This window comes from Centroberyx gerrardi, chromosome 13 (genome assembly GCF_048128805.1).
Source record: "Centroberyx gerrardi isolate f3 chromosome 13, fCenGer3.hap1.cur.20231027, whole genome shotgun sequence".
NCBI lineage: Eukaryota > Metazoa > Chordata > Actinopteri > Beryciformes > Berycidae > Centroberyx > Centroberyx gerrardi.
In genome coordinates, this window is record NC_136009.1 from 24586591 (window position 1) to 24599742 (window position 13152).

Sequence of the window (13152 nt, forward strand, 5' to 3'; positions counted from 1 at the left end):
AATCAATGTGACACAGCAACAGCTAATCAATTCCATGATGTCATGTGACCATTGTGCTCTTTCTCTATATTCCAGGCTCTCAGTCAAGGAAACAAATGGTACAATCAATAGCCACTGGACAGATTCTGCCATAGGGAGGATATCAATAACACACTAATACACTTCCCACACACACACACACACACACACACACACACACACGCCATGGCGCTGGAGAACTCGGTCTTCCCCTCCCGCCCGGACTCCCTCTCCCTGCCGGTGGAGGAGAAGGGGGAAGGGGGAGAAGAAGAAGTGGAGGTGGCCACCGAGGCCACCGCCTCCACGGGGGTCTTCAACCTATCGGAGGAGCTGGGCCACGTCGTTACCACGGAGACGGCGCCGCCCCCTCCCGCCGCGCCCAAGGTCAAGAGGTCGTTCCAGTCCAAGCTGGCCGAGCGGGAGGCCAACGCCAATCAGCACAGGAAGAAGACGCAGGGGGCGGAGAAGGAGAGGGGGCGGTTCGGCTGGGGTGAGTGATGCCGCGTGTCACTTCCTGATGACTTTCTGTTTGAAGATACTGAGTTTATGTACTGATAACGTGTTCAAAATGTTGGGGAAACGCCATCATGACTGCGTTCGATTCACTTCGGTCAACTTTTGGACTGCGGCCGAAGCTGCATGAAGGTTAGGCGCAGGTCTTATGGCGCAGTATCGACTCCTGTGGTATCTATCTGTTTGACTTCCCCAGAGACAGGGGGCTATTGACTGACTGAGATCTACGTTTTCTCTCTCCATCCTCCACACACACACACACACACACGCACACTGTGTATTGACTGAACTTGTACACTTCATTCCCCTCCACTAGTCCTCCTGCAATAGTTGTGAATCCTGTCTGACTAATGTGGACCAAGCTGCAGTGCTTCACCCCTCAGTGGTTCGAACAGTCTTGCACATTTCTTTTCATTACTCCTCTCCCTTAGTTCTTCTTCTTCTCTTTGTTTGCTGTTGTTTCTGGCCCCTTTATATCATTCTTAAAGGCAAAATCAACCCTACAACTTTAACACTGTTAAAAACAGCTAAAGGCAGTGTAGTTTCTGGGCTCATTTTGTTGTTTGGTGATGTATTTCTCTTATTCCCGTGGATAACTGGCCAAACATAGACAACATTACGTCACAACGATATATTTCCAGCGCAATGACAATGCAGTTTAATAGCAGAAGATTTTTCAACTATTTAAAACATCATCGGTAAATGTCAGGTTTTGGTGTCAGTCCCTCAGAATCAAAGAGCGAGGGCTTCTTTCTAGAGCCGCCATTTTGCACCAAGAGACGTTCAACAATCATACAGGGAGAAGAAATCCATCGTAAAAGAGGAGAGAGACCAATTTCTCCACTGACTCAATAGACCAGAATGCAGTGCAGCCACAAGACATGTTGCGTTTTGAGTAAGGGGGTACGACTCGCTTTTCCTCGACTGGAAAAACTCTTGCTGCCTTGCTCTTACTATGCTATTACTATTGCTATCGCTCTCTCCACCTACATGTATAACCCACAGCTGAAGGCAACAGATTCACACCTCTTCTCTGGGGGTTGTTGAAAGTAATTTTGGGAAACGTAGGAAATCACTAACTGGCAGGTTGAGGGAAAGTGGGTAGTGGGTACACCAAAAAAAAAAAGAAGTAAATTCTAACACTTCTTCTTCATCCACCGGCCACAGTGGATTCCAGAATCCACCAACAACTTTCACTGTTCAACTCTAGACTTTCAGAAGAGATGAGAATATCCAGTCAAAACGTCTCTTACCTGCCAAACTAGCTGATAGAGTCGACTGACTTACCAACCAAAGCCAAATTTTAGCGTAATTCAGCTGGTGGTCATTTCAGTCCCTGCCCATAACTCTTCTTCACCCCCTCTAGTATCTCACAGCTCTGTCTGTATACTCTCCTGTAGAAGGAAGAGCCAGAGGGGGACGATATTGGGTGTTAATCAATAACAAGACTTCCAATACATGCTTGATATTTGGAGGTTGCAGGATAACAATCTGAAGCTTCAGTAGTTTTCTAGCAGTCTGTGGCGTTCTGTTGTTTTCAGGTTGTACTTAGGCCTTTAGATACGACTCCACAAGGATGAATATTGATAAATACTTATTGTCATGGGACAAAACCAGACTGCACAATTTATCTTATATCGTGCATGTGTCTTAATCTCAATTCTGACCGGGTATGTCCTCAGAAAAACAATACAACATCGTATCCCTTGCTGTACAGTTGCTACAGGTCCAATGTTGTAGCTTTTCTTTCTCAGAGTGTTTGATGATATTGCCCCCTCCTTGTTCTCCATCCTAGATCATTCCTCTCTCTTCTCCTCAGCTGTCTGTTTTTATTTGTCTTCTCCCTTTTTCACCAGCCTGGCTTTCTTCTGAGCCGAACCGCATCTCTCTGAGTAGCTTTGTCCCCTGGCACCTTTTCTCCATTTATCCTCCAATCTCTCTACATGCCTACATTCATCTCTTATCCTTTGCTGCAGCAGTCAGCCTTGTATCTTCAAAAAAAACTTCTCAGAAATGTAGAAAAGCAGCCTTATTTTCAGACCAACAGCCTTGCATTTTTGAAGTTTTCTAATGGGTTCTGAATGGGTTTCATGGACCCTAGGGTTATGAAACTTGCACTACCCATAAAGAATCATGTTAACCTTAATTTCAAGTAAAAGCATAAAAAATCACCAAAATTGAGGCTGCAAGGCTTTTCTGCAACAGCAGGGTCTTGCTCAACATCTCCCCCTCCTCCAGCCTTAATTCACACCTTTCTAACCCCAGCTACTGACCACATGGGGCCTCCTCTCCTCTCTCCCTCCCCTCCTCCTCTACTCTCTTCCTCCTCTCCTCTCTCCCTCCCCTCCTCCTCTCCTCTCTCCCCCTCCTCCTCCTCTCCTCTCTCCCTCCACTCCTCCTCCTCTCCTCCATCCCCTCGTCAGCCCGGAGCCGGCGTAAACGGCAGCGCTACGTGGAGAAGAACGGCCGCTGCAACGTGCAGCACGGCAACATGCGGGAGACCTACCGCTACCTGACGGACATCTTCACCACGCTGGTGGACCTCAACTGGCGCTGCTCGCTCTTCGTCTTCGTCATGGCCTACGCTGTCACATGGCTCTTCTTCGGGGCCATCTGGTACCTCATAGCCTACTGCAGGTGAGGAGGTGATGGTGGGGTGGGGTGGGGGTGGGGGTGGGGTTGGAGCAATGTTGCCTCTAAGCCAGGTTATTTATTTAGATCAGTCCTGAGCCATGGAAGAGTAACTTTTCATTCCAACCAAACACTACAGCAGCTAATTTCCCGGAGAAATAAGTAAGATTTTTACTATCCTATAGCACAAAATGACCATCATATTTGGTTTGATAGGGTTGTTGATCAATTTCAAAGACTCAACAATTACTTCACCAGGTGATTTCTGGCTTTCAAAACTCAGAGGTGTTGCACCAAAATTTGTATCCCCATCCTCCTCGTCCTCTTCAGTGTGTGTTGGTGTTTTGCCACTGCACAAAGAAACTATCATGCGCTTTTCAGCTGTTCGGCAATGGAGGACGGTGCTACAAGCGAGTGATCAGCGCTGCAACACATTTCAGCTACAAAGGCTAAAAAGCCTCGTTCTCAAGCCAAAAAAAACAAATGACAAATTAGTATTATTATTATTACAGTATTTTTCGTTACAATGTATTACCTCTTCACTAGACGTTTCTTTTTCGTCTCTGTTGTAAAATTGTGACTTATTTATGTCAGTTGCAGACCACCGTAAGCTGTGTCAGAGACCTGTTGATGTCGATGTTGTTGCAATTCCTTGGTCGCTGACAGAGGTCGCTAAAAGTCAGATATTACTTAACGCTCCTTTCAAAAATTAGTTCTCCCTCTCTGGTTGAAGGTGTGCTAATCACTGTAGTGTTGGAATGAAAACCTGCCGACTCTTCCATGGCTCAGGACCGGACAGCAGGCTGATACAGTGAAGTTATATGGTGTTATATGATGGAAAAAGTAGCTTTTTGCCAGGTCAGGAGAGAATTGAGGAAGTACAAGTGATGCATTACATCTCGGGGAAATTCATCATTATGGGCAGATATGGGGAATACGATTATTTAATGGAATTACTGATGGAATGTACAGTATGTAGTAAAGGAATTAGAGATGATTATTCAAAATGTTTTGACTTGATGAAAGGAGATAGACAATTTAAAGGAGAGAGATGAATCACCATACTGTATATTTCTGCACCTCCATTCTAAATATGTACATCTTCACGCCCTCTGTCTATTTTTCACTCTTTTGACGCCCACTTTGTCACCCCCCTCCCCCTTCCTCACACATCCGCCCTCCTCCCTCCCCAGGGGCGATCTGGACCATCTGGAGGACGAGACGTGGACGCCGTGCGTCAACAACGTCAACGGCTTCATCTCTGCCTTCCTCTTCTCCATCGAGACGGAGACCACCATCGGCTACGGCCACCGCGTCATCACCGACCAGTGTCCCGTCGGCACCATGCTGCTGCTGCTGCAGGCCATACTGGGATCCATGGTCAACGCCTTCATGGTGAGCACCAATCAGAGCTGCACAATGACAGCTGAAATGATAATCCACATTATTTTGGTTGATATTGTGATTACGATAATCAATCACAATGATTACTTTTGATGACTTGAGGAACAAAATTACTTTGTAATAATAATATATTGAAATTCAATATATCGCAATACAAAAATGTGACAATACGTATCGTGGGGCAGAAAAATGAATCGCGATATTAGCTACATCTTATTCTGCTGTAGTAATCACAAATGAGACGGCTTTCCCATCACATTTTCATAAATTCTCTATCAAAAATATATTATTCGCACTTTGTAATGACATTTTTAAATTGTTGTTTACACTTTAGCAAGTCAGTGCCTTCGCTAGAAAGATTTGTGACATAATTCTACACAGTTATACTTAGTTGTCATTGAACTTTTATTTATTACATCGTATCGTGGTTGTATCAAATCGTGAACCCCATATCACATATCGAATCATATTGTGACATCATCCCATCCCTACTCTTTATGCATTTTATATCGACATCTTGACTGTTTTCACCAGCATTGGACATTCCAAATGAAATTAAATGTTTCAATATTGCCAATATGCCAAAATTCTGTTATTATTGTGGAACCTAAAATAAATAATTACACATTATTATTAGTGCAGCCTTATTGGCAACTGAAATAAACTTCAAAATAATGGGAACAGAACATAATAATGATGAAACATTAATTGAAATTCACAAAATAATGTGTGAGTCTGCATTCTCAGTCATTTCTCAGATATGCCTTTTTTTGGCCTTCTTATGGCAAAAGACATCCAGGTTTTGAATCAGTTGAATTCTTACACATGTTGCGTTCTCAATACAGAACGTAATGTGGTTCAGAGCTAGGTCAAATTTGCATAATAATTCATAGCATTTGTTTAACCTGCGTGGAGTACCAGATGGGTGGAGCTTACCACATCGGGACGAGCTAGGTCAGCTCAAGCAGGCAGGTAATCACAGAAAAGCATACTAAATTGGCTTTCAAGTACTTTCCTGTGATTGTCAAATCTCTCTGGCACTCATATTATGTATTCTGGCACTCATGTGGCAAACTCCACCCTTCAGACAGGCAGCTAAGTAGGCTAAGATAAACCATAAAAAGGATATGCAAATACTATTTGACCCAGGTCTGTTTTGATTAGAGTCAGACCTCCTGTCAGTTCAGCTAAATCAAAACAAAAAAATGAAAATATTGATTTCTCCGAGCCTTGAGAGGGGAGCAAATGTGTGAATATGGCACTGAAGAAATGACACTAATTCAGTGCAGATGGCTTGCATCCTGAAGAAGAGAATATTCACTTTGAAAGTGCTGATGGGGCTACATTTTTCGCAGGAAGTAAGCAGTCTTTTGATGAGGATGTGAATGGATCCACACTCGGCTGTCCAAGCAGATTCATGTTTATGCATGTTCCTGAGCTGGAAACATGCCACGTTATCAACTGATGGAAACGTGGGGTGTTCCACTATGCATATTAAACAAACTGTTTGAGTCAGAGGTTAATTCTGCTCTCACTACTATGTTTTTAAAGATTGAAAACTGGAAATAGCCGGCAGTCTTGAAAAATGAACACGCTCTGTCTATATTCAGCAGTCACAATGATGCAATGTTTCTGCATCAGCCTCAGTGCTGTTTAGCTGACACACTGTGAATACAGAATAAAGAGACAGCTCGTTTGTTTTTTCAATAACGCTGGCTATTTTTCCAGTTGTAGCAAATGTGTTTGTCTTTTCCACTCCACTTTGTCTCTGTTTGAGTTTAGAGTTGAGCTCTGTTTCACATCGCCCCCCCTCTCCTGTCCGTCCAGGTGGGCTGTATGTTTGTGAAGATCTCGCAGCCCAACAAGCGGGCGGAGACGCTGGTGTTCTCCAAGCACGCCGTCATCTCTCTGAGAGACGACAAGCTGTGTCTGATGTTCAGGGTGGGCGACCTGCGCAGCTCCCACATCGTAGGAGCCAACATGAGGGCCAAGCTCATCAAGTCCAAACAGACCCAGGAGGGTGAGACTGGGCACTACTAGTACTACTAATACTACTACTACTACTACTACTACTACTACCACTACTACTACTACTACTGCTACTACTACTACTACTACCACTACTACTACTACTACTGCTACTACTACTACCACTACTGCTACTACTACTACTACTACTACTACTGCTACTACTACTACTACATCTACTACTACTACTACTACTACTACTGCTACTACTACTACATCTACTACTACTACTACTACTATTACTGCTACTGCTACTACTACTACATCTACTGCTACTACTACTACTATTACTGCTACTGCTACTACTACTACATCTACTACTACTACTACTACTGCTACTGCTACTACTACTACATCTACTGCTACTACTACTACTATTACTGCTACTGCTACTACTACTACATCTACTACTACTACTACTACTATTACTGCTACTGCTACTACTACTACTACTACTACTACTACTACTACTACTGCTACTGCTGCTACTACTACTACATCTACTACTACTACTACTACTATTACTGCTACTGCTACTACTACTACTACTACTACTACTACTACTACTACTGCTACTGCTGCTACTACTACTACATCTACTGCTACTACTACTACTAATAATGATACTGCTACTACTACTATTACTACTACTACTATTACTATACCATACTATAATAATGATACCATGATAATGATAATAACGATACTGATACTATTACTACTACTACTCATAATAAGGATACTACTACTGTTACTACTACTACTAATAATAATAATAATAATGAAACTACTACTACTATTATTACTACTACTACTACTTAACTATACTATAATAATGATACCATGATAATGATAATAACAATACTGATACTACCACTATTACTACTACTACTACTATTACTACTACTACTAATAATGATGATAATAATAATTCTGATACTACTACTTTTACTGCTACTACTACTACTAATAATAATAATGATAATAATAGTAATGCTGGTACTACTAATATTATTACTACTACCAATAATAATGCTACTATTGCTATGACTACTATAACGACTACTACTACTACTACAACCACTACTTCTACTACTACAATTAATATGACAACTGCTACTAGTACTACTACCACCGCTGCTGCTACTACTGCTACTTTCCCTACTACAATTACTACTACTACTAATAGTAATACTGATACTACTGCTGTTATTACTACTAATGATAATCACACCACAACTTTTACTACTAGTAGTACTAGTAATACTACTGTTGTTACTACCACTACTAAATATAATGCCACTTCTTCGACTTCTACCACTATTACTACTTCTACTACTACTACTATGACAACTACTATGATTACTACTGCTACTTCTACCGCTTCTACTACTACTACTACTAACAGTGACACTGCTACTGCTATCATTGCTACTAATAATTGCATCACTACTTCTACTACAACTAGCATCAGTGCTACTATTACTGTTATTGCTACCACAACAAAATATAATGCCACTGCTTCTACCACTACTACTATGACTATTGCTACTAGTACTACGACTACTGCTACTAAGACAACTACTACTACTACTACTACTACTACTAATAATAATAATAATAAAATAATATAGGAAGTGACTAAAACCTCTACTACATTAGCAGCAGCAATTAGTTTTGACAAAAAATGAACATGGAAAGTGTAATTTATTTTCTCTTTCCTCCATTTAAGTAACTGTTTAATAGGCTGATATTGATAACTTTCACCATCTCATTTCATCTCATCTTATCTCATCTCCTTCTCCCTCCCCTCCATCTCTCCTCTCCTCTCCTCTCCTCCCCTCTCCTGTCCTTCCCTCCAGGTGAGTTCATCCCCCTGGACCAGACAGACATCAGCGTGGGCTTCGAGACGGGAGACGACCGCCTCTTCCTGGTCTCTCCGCTGGTCATCTCCCACGAGATTGACATCCGCTCGCCCTTCTGGGACATGTCGCAGGCCCAGCTGGAGAAGGAGGACTTTGAGATTGTGGTCATCCTGGAGGGCATGGTGGAGGCCACCGGTGAGAAATAGTTTAAACCTTAAATTAAATTAAAGGAATACACTAAATTTTGGGGAGATTGGTCCCTTGGTCAACTTACATGTTAAGTGATGAGAACATAGACACCAACGTCATTCATGTGTCCCTGGTAGATAATTTGTCCTAGGAGACTAACATTATCTCAAAAGTGGGAAAACGACAACTTGCAGCAGCGCTAAAGCTAATTGGTCAGTAATCTTTACATGATATGCGAATATGTGAGTTTTGTGTAGGAGATTGGTAAAATAATCACGAAATATGAGACAAAAGTAACATGTTGTTGTGAACTACCAGGGACTACTTTCCCTGTTTACATAGGAAATGAATGTGGTGTGTGATGGGAGACTGTGTACAGCTAAAAATCACTCCGCAGCAGATGAATACATGGTTGTTTACCTGAAATAGTTCCAAAAAAATACCTGGCTACATCAAGTTGTTCATTTTTGTAATTCTCAAAGGTACAGGCCACATAATGATTACTTAGCATGGAGCACCAGAGTGAATGATCTACCAGGGACACATGGATGAATTTGGTGTCTATGTTCTCATCACTAGACAGATAAGTTGACCAACGGGTCAGAATCACCCAAACTTGGTGTATTCCTTTAAAGGAGAAGGTTAAAGCGTGCTGTATTCTTATTTGGGCATCAGGGCGGCCTAGTGGTTAGAGAGACCGTCCATAACCGAATCCATCCCCACAACAGCCAATGTATGTGCATGAATACCCATGTGCCTCTAAGCAAGGCATTAGCCCCTTATCTGCTCACTCACTGTACAGTAAGTCGCTCTGGATAAATCATCAGCTAACTGCCTAAAATGTAAATGTACAGTGTTACACTTGCTTACTTTGAATAAGCTCTGGCTTGGGATTCAAACATATTTTTTCAGTCATCCATTTCATCCAAGCCCAAACACCCTCTACTCCCAAGAGGTTCAATTTCGCAAATCTCTACAAGGTTTAGATTTATATTGATTGGGACAGAAAGACGGGGCTAAGCAGGAAAATCACACCAGCTGGGCAAAACATTATCCCATAGCTCACAGATTCCCATTCAAACCGCACAGTTTTAGATCGCCAGTGAACCAAATCTAAACGTCTGTGTTATGTTTTTGCTAGTCTGTTATGATCTTGGCTGTATCGACTATTACAAGTACACGGATGGGCCATGTTTATCTCTTTTTCTTCATACCTTCTCATATTGCCTTATGTCAAATGCACTAGATGATAATATACTGAACTGTCTAACACAGTTTGGCAAGAATTCAGTGTATCAGAACTATTCATGAGGTAAAGGTGGCCTCTCTGCCTACTCCAAATATTGATTCCCTTAGTCAGAGTGCTGTGGAGAGTTTGTGTGTGTGTGTGTGTGTGTGAATCCTCTTACATATCACGAGGGCCAAAACACATGTTGTGAGGCATAACTGCTAACATACACATATGCATTCATGTATTCATCACTGTGTGTGTGTGTGTATGTGTGTGTGTGTGTGTGCAGGGATGACGTGCCAGGCGAGGAGCTCCTACCTAGCAGAGGAGGTGCAGTGGGGTCACAGGTTCAGTCCGATGATGTCATTGGCCGAGGGCTTCTTCGACGTCGACTACGGAGCCTTCCATCACACCTTCGAGGTAACGTCTTTCTAAGGTGGCCTGATACAGGCTAACTAAATGTCTTGTAATGGGTGCATTTGATTCGGCGGCCTGGGTGAGCTGTCTGATAGGAAGTATTATTTTCTGACTGACTTCAATAGCTGTATTCATTTACGCTTACAGACTGGGTTTCAGGGAATCCTCATCAGAACCAAATGTTTTATATTCAAGTGTCTGTATCACCTATAAATGCTCTAGGTCAAGTTATCTACAGAGCAATCTTAATCTTTGAGAAAGCAGCTCAGAGTATGTCAGACCCCAATATGACCCAGATTTCTATGTGCAATGTTTGTTATGTCCTTTCTATTTTAAAGGAAAACTTCACTTAACACTGTTAAGTGTTAAGTGAAGTTACAAAACAACTATTAGCAATGTATCTCATTCCTGCATTCCTGGGTCCATTTTGTTATTTGGTGGTGGATTTTTCTTATTCACATGGATAACTGGCCAAAAGTAGACAGCGTGACGTCACATTGAGATATTTGCAGCACAACTACAATGGAGTTTAATCACAGAATGTCAGGTTTTGGTGTCAGATCTCTCAGAATCAAAGAACGAGAGCTTCTTTCTACTCTCACCATTTTGCACAAACAATCATACAGGGAGAAATCCATCATAGAAGAAGCAGAGAGACCCATTTCTCCACTGACAGTAGCCTCAATAGACCAGAATGCAGTGCAGCCACAAGACATGTTGAGTTTTGAGTAAGGGACGCAACTCTCGCTTTTTCTTGACTGGAAAACTCTCACTCCACTGTAGCAACAGCTCTCTCCACCTACATGTAGGCTATAACCCACAGCTGAATACAACAAGTTCTGGCCCATTCTCTGGGGATTGTTTAAAGGCATTCTGGGAAATGTAGGAACTCACTAACTGAAGTAGAGTAGACGAGGCAGGGTGAGGGAAAGTGGGTACAGCAAAAACAGTAAATTACACTTAAAATAACTCCTAAAATGCATTGAACATCACAGATTGATGATACCTAACAGTGTGAGAGGATCTGAGGGTGAACGCAGCTCTTCTGTTTCTCCTTCCCAGGTGGACACGCCCTCCTGCTCAGCGCGAGAGCTCTCATTGGCCACGGCCCGCCTCGAGGCTCACCTGTACTGGTCCATCTCCAGCCGGCTGGACGAGGAGCCCACCCTGGCCAACCAGGCGGCGAAGCAGCCGGACGGCGGCTCGGCCAACGGCAAGGGAGGCGGGCCGACCTTCATCGTCGGAGAGATGACCGAGATCCAGGAGCAATCGGGACTGGGCGAGCTGAACGGCAGCGTCACCACCGACCAATCAGAATCAGAGGCCTAGATCAGAGAATGTTTACAAAAGACGAGGACCTACAGTATATCATCACCACATGATAGTCAGTGTGTTTGGAAATCTTTTCTTTAGAGGGGAAATGAGTGGTTTGATTAGGCTCAGTTCTACAGTATACGCCATATCTTACGTTACCATACACTGGACATTGATTTCTTGATATTTTGTACTTTTATTTCCCTGTTGATCTTCGTTCTGAGTGTATGTGTGCTATCTCTTTCTGTTCCGTTGTATTAGCTCCAATCACCCTTGCCTATATCTACATTTAAAATGACAATACTATGCTTTGGCTGGGGTCGACGAAACAGCATAACCTGCGGACCAAGACAGTGTGTTCAACGGGGAAGAAGTCATTTGTCTTGAGAATGTAAAGCTACGTTAACGGGAAGTGTGCGCTGTTGGGCAGAAGGCCGTCTCCAAGGTGGTTGTGTGTATAGAATCAACTGTATGGATCGTTCACGTTTAGATAGGCACCGTGCATAGACGCTTTATTTTCACCTGCGCATGAATATCACTAGATGATATTGAGGAATAGAACGGTAGTAACCTTGAGTTTCTTTAGAAGCAAAGATTGTTCTAAGATTTATTGTCCATTAAAGCAGGTGTAAACAGGGTGGGAAATTAACACCAGCCCCCAGCCGCTGGTTTGTCTACTCTACAAAGACGCTATGGTTGCCGACAAACCATCATTTGGTGCTAGAAATCTGCTCTAAAAATCTATTCGGCTGATAAAAACGACGCAGGTGAATTTCGGGGATCTACCGACCTGCCGCTGTGGCCAGTGGACAAAAAAAGTTAGTTTCCTGCCCTGGGTGTAAACAATTTGTTATTTTCCCGGAGATACGGAGTATTATGTTTGTTAATGTTCTTAACACTAATGTGGATTTGCTGACATTCCTAACTGCACTCACACACTATGGTGAATAGAGTATCAGTCTAAAACCTTTAACTTAGAGACAAGTTGACTCACTTGAGTGTTTCTGTGGCGTTTTTCCACATAATGACGTGTGTAGCACAAGGAATATCTATCTATTTTTTCTTCTTTCCCCAGCCGAGTAGAAATTAAAAGCACAACAGCGTCCTGCTCAGTTCAGCCCAATCTCCTGCTTCTGCTGCTGTGTACATATGTGAGCATTTTTACTTGATGTTTTTAATATTTAATATAACACATCAACTAGAATTAATAAACTACAGTATATTCCAGACAAACTGTCTCAGATTTATGTTTCCATTAAATATTCTGTTTGATGGTATCCTGAAAACAAGGTACGTGCAGGAAACACATTAAAGCCTGTACTTACATACCAAAGCATTGAAACAGCTGGCCATAAATTTCCCTTTAATTGAGTTGAGTGAGACTGCATGTTTGATTACCTTGCACAGCAAACAGATGAGAGAAGCGGCAAACTTTGGTGTCATTTTTTTCAGACTATAATCCACTGAAAGATCTGATGTGAAAAATGTGCCAAGATGCAGAAAATCAAAAAATGTATATCAGTATTATACTGTGCTACATGT

At 42.4% G+C, this 13152-nt stretch overlaps 1 protein-coding gene across 2 annotated transcripts; it reads left to right on the forward strand.

The window, feature by feature from the left end:
* Nucleotides 1–204: 204 nt before the first annotated feature.
* On the forward strand, nt 205–11625 carry kcnj9 (potassium inwardly rectifying channel subfamily J member 9). 2 transcript variants are annotated; one of them, XM_071906568.2, is made up of 7 exons: nt 205–512; nt 2962–3168; nt 4356–4557; nt 6394–6586; nt 8457–8654; nt 10169–10299; nt 11359–11625. In XM_071906568.2, the coding sequence occupies exons 1-7, from the start codon at nt 205–207 to the stop codon at nt 11623–11625; spliced, it is 1506 nt and encodes a 501-aa protein (XP_071762669.1). The 2 variants fall into 2 exon arrangements, with proteins under 2 accessions (XP_071762669.1, XP_071762668.1); XM_071906567.2 differs by having other exon boundaries at nt 205–508; nt 2955–3168.
* The last annotated feature ends 1527 nt before the right edge of the window (nt 11626–13152 follow it).